This window comes from Arachis ipaensis, chromosome B10 (genome assembly GCF_000816755.2).
Source record: "Arachis ipaensis cultivar K30076 chromosome B10, Araip1.1, whole genome shotgun sequence".
Taxonomy (NCBI): domain Eukaryota; kingdom Viridiplantae; phylum Streptophyta; class Magnoliopsida; order Fabales; family Fabaceae; genus Arachis; species Arachis ipaensis.
This window is the reverse complement of record NC_029794.2, coordinates 133,409,327-133,417,875: the sequence shown is the minus strand read 5'-3', so window position 1 is coordinate 133,417,875 and position 8,549 is coordinate 133,409,327. Positions and strand designations below refer to the sequence as shown.

Sequence of the window (8,549 nt, the reverse complement as noted above, 5' to 3'; positions counted from 1 at the left end):
CAAGAGCCTCTACTGCGAATATCATAAGGGATACGGGCACAAGACCCAAGACTGCTTCGATCTAAAGGATGCCCTGGAACAAGCAATCAGGGATGGAAAGCTCGCCGACTTCTCCCACCTCATAAGGGAACCGAGGAGACGGAATCGGGATCATGATAGCGAGGATAGGTCCCGGGCGACAAGACGACGTCAAGAACCCGAGGGAGACGACCACGGTCTCACGGTGGTGAATGTAGTAACAGCGAGGAATTCCGCCCCGAGGTCGAAATCGGCGCAGAAAAAAGACGCCAAGATCCTGGCGGTCTCCTCCTCATCCGCCAGAAGTTCCCGGGGACTCCCATCAATCTCTTTCGGCCCCGAGGACCAATGGTTTGACGAGGTACCGGAAAGTCCCCCCATGGTTATCACGGCCAGGGTTGGAACCGGACTCGTCAAACGGATCCTAGTAGACACGGGAGCGGACTCGAACATCATGTTTCGCAACGTTTTCGATGCCTTGGGACTGCGTGATGCCGATCTGGTGACCCACCAGCACGGCGTGGTAGGGCTGGGAGATCACTTCATCAAGCCAGATGGGATCATCTCACTCCCGACCTCCCTGGGACATGGACAGAGGCGAAGGACGATAATGGTCGATTTCGTCGTCTTACGAGACTCCACAGCTTACAATATCATCCTGTGAAGAAAAACCATCAACGACCTTGGGGCGGCGATTAGTACGAAGCTGCTCGTAATGAAGTTTGTTACTGATGACGGATCTGTAGGATCCATCAGAGGAGACTTAGAAACGGCAGTCGCTTGCGACCACGCCAGCCTCTCTCTCAGGAAAAAGTCCAAAGAAGCATCGGGGGTTTTCCTTGCCAACCTGGACGTCAGGATAGACGACAGGCCCAGACCTGAGCCAGAAGGGGATTTGGAAAAATTTAGGGTCGGTGACGGGGACGAGAAGTTCACATTCATAAACAGAAACCTCCCCCATGAGTTAAAAGAACCTTTGATGGAGATGATTAGAGCTAATGCCGACCTCTTTGCCTGGACACCAGCCGATAGGCCAGGGATAGATCCCCAGCTCATGTCACACCATCTGGCCGTCAAGCTGGAGGCCAAGCCAGTGGCCCAGAGGAGGAGGAAGATGTCACAGGAAAGAGCAGAAGAGGTGGCCAGACAAACGGCCAGCCTACTTGAAGCAGGGTTCATCCGAGAACTGGACTACTCGACTTGGCTGTCGAACGTGGTTCTGGTGAAAAAACACAGTGGGAGGTGGAGAATGTGTGTAGACTATTCCGACCTCAACAAGGCATGTCCTAAAGACTGCTATCCCCTGACCAACATTGACGCACTCGTCGACGCAGCGGCGGGGTACCGGTATCTGAACTTCATGGACACCTACTCTGGGTACAATCAGATACCGATGCACCGACCCGATGAGGACAAAACGGCGTTCATAACGCTGGGAGGGATCTATTGTTACAAGGTGATGCCATTCGCTATGAAAAACGCCGGCGCCACATACCAGAGACTGATGAACAAGATATTCAATGAGCTCATAGGCAAGACAGTAGAAGTTTACGTGGACGACATCCTCGCAAAAACCGCACGGCCCGACGATCTCTTGAGCGACTTGGGGAGCGTGTTCGCATCCCTCCAAAAACACGGCATGAGGCTCAACCCGCTCAAATGCGCCTTCTCCATGGAGGCCGGGAAGTTCCTGGGATTCATGATCACCCAAAGAGGAGTAGAGGCCAATCCTGAAAAATGCCAAGCGATCCTCCAGATGAGGAGCCCGGGTTGTATCAAAGACGTCCAACGGTTGGCGGGGAGGCTGACGGCTTTATCACGCTTCCTCGGCGCATCGGCAGCAAAAGCCCTACCCTTCTTCAATCTGATGAGGAAGGGGATAGCATTCGAATGGACCCCAGCGTGTGAGGAAGCGTTCAATCACTTTAAGGAGATCTTGGCAACGCCTCCGGTGCTCGGAAAGTCCAAGGCCGGAGAGCCACTCTACCTCTACCTAGCAGTAACAGAGGAAGCACTTGCAGCAGTGCTCGTAAGAGAAGAAGGGAAAGCTCAGCAACCAATTTACTTCGTAAGCAGGGCTCTACAAGGAGCAGAGCTGAGGTACAGCAAACTGAAAAAACTGGCGCTGACACTCCTAACCTCCTCCCGAAGGTTGAGGCAATACTTCCAGGGTCACCGAATAGTCGTGAGGACGGATCAAGCAATTTGCCAAGTGCTCCAAAAACCTGATTTGGCCGGCAGGATGATGACCTGGGCCATCGAGCTCTCCCAATATGACTTGCAGTATGAGCCCCGGCATGCGATTAAGGCACAGGCAATGGCTGATTTCTTGGTAGAGGTGACCGGTGATCCCCCCGAGGAAACGGGCACACGGTGGAGGCTCCACGTAGATGGGGCCTCCAACCAGACGTCCGGGGGAGCCGGCGTCATCTTAGAAAGCCCGGCGGGAGTCATTTACGAGCAATCGACCAAGTTCAAGTTCCCTGTGTCGAACAATCAAGCGGAATATGAAGCCCTCTTAGGTGGACTAACGTTAGCCCGGGAGGTCGGGGCAACAAGGTTGGAGGTATGCAGCGACTCACAAGTCGTCACCTCACAGGTAAACGGGAGCTATCAAGCCAGGGACCCCCTTCTACAAAAATATTTGGAAAAGGTGAGAGAATTAACAAGAGAGTTCCAAGAGGTCGCGGTCCAACATGTTCCAAGAGAAAGGAACACACGGGCAGACCTCCTGTCCAAACTAGCAAGCACGAAGCCAGGAGCGGGTAACTGATCTCTCATCCAGGGCATGGTGAAGGAACCGACCGTCGCCCTCCATTTGGCGGAGTCAAGCCCCTCCTGGTTGGACCCGATCATGAACTTTCTGGAACTTGGCAGGTTACCTGATGACGAGAAGGCGGCCAAAACATTGAGAAGGGAGGCAGCCAGATACGCAATCATACAAGGGCAACTGTTTAGGAAAGGGCTCAGCCAACCCCAGTTGAAGTGCTTACACCCCGACCAGACGGACTATGTACTTAGGGAAGTCCACGAGGGATGCTGCGGCCACCACATCGGGGGCAAGGCCCTAGCGAGGAAGCTCATCCGAGCTGGATATTACTGGCCATCAATGATGAAAGATTCCAGGGAATTTGTTAGAAAATGCGTAAAGTGTCAACAAAACGCCAACTTCCACAAGGCCCCAGCCTCTGAGCTGAGCCTGCTGACGTCTACATGACCTTTCGCCCAATGGGGAGTTGACCTTTTAGGACCTTTCCCGGTTGGCCCAGGACAAGTCAAGTATCTCATCGTGGCCATCGACTACTACACCAAATGGATAGAGGCTGAGCCACTGGCCAGCATATCTTCTTCCAATTGTAGGAAGTTCATGTGGAGACAGGTGATAACCCGTTTCGGTATCCCGGAGGTCGTCATCTCGGAAAATGAGACGCAATTCACAGACAAGAAGTACATGGAGTTCCTCACCGGCCTAGGAATAAAACAGAAATTCTCCTCAGTGGAACACCCCCAGACAAATGGACAAGTGGAGGCCGCAAACAAAGTCATCCTGCTTGGTCTCAAGAAGCGCTTAGACAATAAGAAAGGCGCATGGGCCGACGAGCTGGCTTCGGTCCTCTGGTCCTACCGAACAACTGAACAAAGCGCTACGGGGGAAACCCCTTTTCGCCTAACGTACGGGGTCGACGTGGTGATACCCGTCGAAATCTGCGAGCCGAGTCCACGTCTACTGCTCGCAGGTGTAGACGAAGCGGTAGAAAAGGACCTGGTGGAAGAGACCAGGGAGATGGCCCACTTGTCTGAGACAGCATTGAAACAAAGGATAGCTTTGCGCTACAATACTAAAGTCCTCAGAAGGGATTTTGAGGAAAGAGACCTCGTCCTACGACGCAACGACGTCGGTCTACCGACCCGGGAGAAGGAAAACTGGCGACGAATTGGGAAGGCCCCTACAGGATCAAAGAGGTGCTCGGTAAAGGCGCCTACAGGCTGGAAAGACTCGACGGCAGGGATATTCCGAGAACCTGGAACGCGATTAACCTGAGGAGGTTTTATTCATAGCTTGGGCTCACCGACCAACCGACCCGATGAGCTGGGTAGAGTTTTGCTTTGATCAAATGTTAATTCCCAGTTATTCGCTTTTATCAAATGCCTTTTGTGTTCATAAACATTGTCTAGATAATGACTAATTCTTACTTGTCCAAACTCTTCTATTTATTCTCTTTCAACGCGCACCTCACGAGGTCGCAATCACAAACGGCAACCCGGGACTGATCACCCCGGGAGGCCAGCGGAACCACGGCCATATCAAACGGCTTCATAAATAAAACCACAGCGGTTCCAATCGAATTACCAGCGCAAACGGCAAAACGGACACAAGCAATAAGCCCGCCTCGAAAAAACGGTAACAAAAATAAAACGACAAGCAAAATAAACGGTAATAACGACAAGTCGACCAAGCGACTAGTTAGCCATAAAAGTCACAAAGTCAGCCACAAAGTCACAACAAAAAGTTCAACAAATCCACACCAAGCCAAAGTTAAAAGAGATCATTTCCTAGGCATGTCAACAATTTTGCCATCTTGGATCATCTTGAAGACCCCAATGGCTGACGTGTCGAAGTCGGGAGCCACGATCTTCACCTGGGCCTTCAAAGCGTCCTCAGTCATGGAGATCGCGTTCTTCCCTTGCTCTTTGGTCGCTTTCAGCTTCTTCCTGAGCTCCTCGACCTCGGCTTTAGCGGCTTTAGCCGACGACACGGCTTGGTCACGCTCCTTCTCCAAGACCACCACCCGACCCTGAGCGGCGTTCAGCTGGCTCTCCAGGGTCATCTCCCGCTCAGCTAAACGGGCCACCGTCTCGTCGGAAGCCTTCAATTTCTCCTCGGCAGATGTCATTTTTTCCTCAGAAGCCTTGAGCTTCTCCCCCATCTCGGACAACTGGCTCTGGAGCAGCTCAACTTGCACCTTGAAATCATTGTTTGCCTTGCCAGAGGATTCGAGCTTCCTCCGGAGAGCCTGCATTCCCGACAACTCGAACTCAGCCTTTCGAGCTATCACGGCCCCCCGGAGCAAAGTCCGGTACATCCATCTCGCCTGTCCAGCCAGGTCGGTTCCATGAAAATGCTCCTCCGTCCCAGGGATCAGCTACGAGTCAATAAACTTTGTAGCATCGAAATTTCTTTCCATAATGGTGAGAGTCCCCTCCGGGCTCGCAGACGCCCTCCGCCTCTTAGGGGTGTGAATGAGTTCCACATCATCATCTTCCTGATGGGTAGAGGACGAATGCCCACCAACGACAACCTCAGGAAGGGGGGAAGCCTGCGACCCTTCTGGGTTCTTGTCCGACATGCCGGTATCCTGAGGAGAAGGCACAGCTTGATTCTCCTTCTCCCCGGAAGGCCTCTCCGACTTCCCGGCGTCTTTCTCTTCGGCCTTCTCCTCACCACTGTCCTCGAAGAAGGTCTTCATCAAATTTTCAAGCCCTGTCACTGAGGCAGACATCTCCACTGCAGCAAACAGATAAACGCATCAGTCGTCAGATCAAGAAAAACAAGCAATAATAAAGAGTACGAGCACAAAACAAAACAACTCACGGATATAGCTCCTGGCGGTCTCCCGTTCACCCATGAGAAGATGGGGGTTCACGGGGTTCTTTCCAAAGAGGGCAAACAACACATCAGCTATTTTCTTATCTACAGGGGACATCCTTTTGTACGTCACCTTAATAAAAGAATTAAACCCTGCCCCAAAACTCCAATAAGTTGGGATGAGGCGCTCCCCCTCTAACGATAACTAAAAGGGATGGCGACCCTTAGCAGGGCGAACTTTAAAGAATTTGTCCTTGAACCATGGTAAGAGTCCTCGAACAGACCAAATATCCTCCGACCTTGAGCAGACCGGAAAGAAAGGAACCCTTTCCTCGCCTTCCCTTGTTTGGAGGGGTTGGTGAGGTTGAAGAAAAAGAGGAAGACATCCACTGACGCCGGCAGCTCGAGATATTCACAGACCATCTCGAAACAGCGGATATAAGCCCAGCTGTTCGGATGGAGCTGCGACGGCGACACGGATATCCGACCGAGAAGAGACATCTGAAAGTCAGAGAAGGGTAGGCGAACGCCGACCTGGGTGAACATGGCCTTGTAAAACCAAATCCAGTCGGCAACCCGGGGAGAACGGAGGTTGATCTCGTACAACCGCTCGTCGGGGGCAGGAACGAAGGTCTCGTAGTTGGTCTCCTCGTCCGTTCCCCTACATAAGTACCCGGCTTGTCGGAATTCCGTCAGCTGATCCATCTGGTTAGGCAAGTCCTTTATGTCCGAGGTCACCCAAGCGTAAGGGTCGTAATTTGTGGCAGAAGTAGAAGTCCAAGCGACAACGCGAGGCATACCTACAACGGGGTACCACTCCGTTAGACTATGAGATCGGGAGCCCGGAAAACGCCCAGAAACTATGTTCATCCTACTGAACAGTTAAAATTAAGCATGGGAAAAGCTACACTTATCAAGCAAGCTACCTAAAAACCTACCCCGGAATGGTACCCCTCCCTTAACCCATTCACCTAAGCACTGGAAAGTCATCCAGCAACAAAAACCAAACGAAACAGCAGGAAACACAAAAGCAAATGCAAGCAATAGACATTCAACAACAAGGCAAAAAAGAGAGAAGCCTAAGGATTACCTGAATTTGTCGCGAAAAACTAAGAAAGACGAAGGGAAGATGCGTGAGGATATCACACCAATGCTCTGAGATCTTCGAAAGAGGGAGGAAGAGATAGCAAGAAGATAGAAGAAGCAGGAGTGTAAAAAATGGAGATAAAGCGAAAACAAACCATTTAAAACTATCCCCCAGGGAGCGCGAAAGACTGGGGGCAAAATAGTCTTTGCGTACGAGGATTCCCAACCCATTATGAGCATTCAATGCTCAGTACGGAGAACGAAGCGCTGAACGGTTACCTCAGTAACCAAAAGACACGCGCGCAGGGGGCACGTTCCCCCTACGGGCGGCCGATCTGGCGACGACCTATGAAGAAAGAGAGAACGCGCCACCAATAGTCCTCACGGCTACTACCACTGGCGCGTGGGGGCACTGTTACGGCCTGGCCCAAACCCTCTGCTGGCTTGGGCCGACCCGAGCTCCACCCGACCCGAGTGGTCAGGGATAGGGCGCTCCATCGCCGACCCGGACACGCGTCTGTAACAGCTATAAGGGGAAGATTGGCTCTTCCCCCGATGTACGTCACATATCACACCACCCTTTCCGCCTGCACATTTATTGACAAGAGTGTCGGAGTGTCTTTGCAGGTGGCACCCCCCCTTTCTTACACGAAGTGCTCGGGTCCTCCCACACCCCTGACCGGCAGTCCACGACCCGACGAGCCCCTACCATCTCCCAGGATCTTCACCCGAACCGACCGGTAACCGATTTACCGAACATTGGCGCCGTCTATGGGGACTCGTCCATGGACTTCGTGCTAGTCGAAAAGGAGACAGGCCGCGAGGCCGTACTCGGAGGCGACGCCGCCGGGACGGGAACCCGACAACATCCAAGGTCACCCCCGAGGGACGCAACCCAATCACATGAGAGACGCCCCTTTGGGGTCACCATTTTCACGTAATGATTCATCTGATGGAAGTATTGATCCTCCACCACCATTTTCAAACAATATTGCATTTGAACAACCTGCATATATTCCTTCTAAGTATTTTTTTATAATTTTATAACTCTATTTTTTATTATTAAATTTGTATTTAACTGTGGTATGAAATTTCAGTTTTAATTTTATTTTTTTCATATGTAATTTTATAACTTGCTATTGTTTTCATAGTTAATTATAGCAAATTTTTTACCTCAATAAAGAAGAAGAGAGTTCTAATAGGAGCAAAAAAAATAAAAAACAGCAATAAAATATACATTGACACATATTTTATATTTTTTTTTTTATTTTCACCTACCATATCATACACAATATTAGTGATTAGGTTATGTAAAATCAACATTTAATATTGGAAAGTATTTGTTATCATCGTTATTTAATATTCATTCACTTCTGTAAAAAAAATATATTTTTTGAGTTATTTATTCAAACGCTACAACTTTAAAATAAGTATTTTTATAACTAAAAATCCAAACACAAAATAACTTATTTATAAGTTGCTATTAATAAAAATTCTTATATTTTAAGCTCTTCCTCCAAAAGAACTTATTTAACTTATGGGGAGTGCTAGGGGAACAATAAAAATTTTGAATAACATGAACAACCACTAATCAAATGAAAATATACTACACCTTAATTTAATGTTACTAATTAAATTTACTCTTTTAACCCTATTAATTCACATTGTTTACATATTGTTCAAAAATCTTGTTGGTTATCTATATTTTTGTTTAACTTATTTACTCAAACGGAGCATATTATCGCCTTAAGAAGCATATTGAAATCAAATTCTTGTAACTATCATCTCTATTCTACACTTCTTTGAAAACACTGTCTCCATTTTTATAATTATTATTTGCGAATATGATTATAAATTT

At 49.4% G+C, this 8,549-nt stretch overlaps 1 protein-coding gene across 1 annotated transcript; it reads right to left on the bottom strand.

Annotated features, from left to right (window-relative positions):
• Positions 4,566-5,102, bottom strand: LOC107621253 (tropomyosin, smooth muscle/fibroblast CTM1-like). The gene has a single exon (XM_016323286.1). It carries the CDS (start codon positions 5,100-5,102, stop codon positions 4,566-4,568), a length of 537 nt encoding a protein of 178 aa, XP_016178772.1.

Excerpts from the sequence above, each read along its gene's own strand:
- LOC107621253 (XM_016323286.1), bottom strand. The coding sequence starts at position 5,102 with ATGTACCGGACTTTGCTCCGGGGGGCCGTGATAGCTCGAAAGGCTGAG.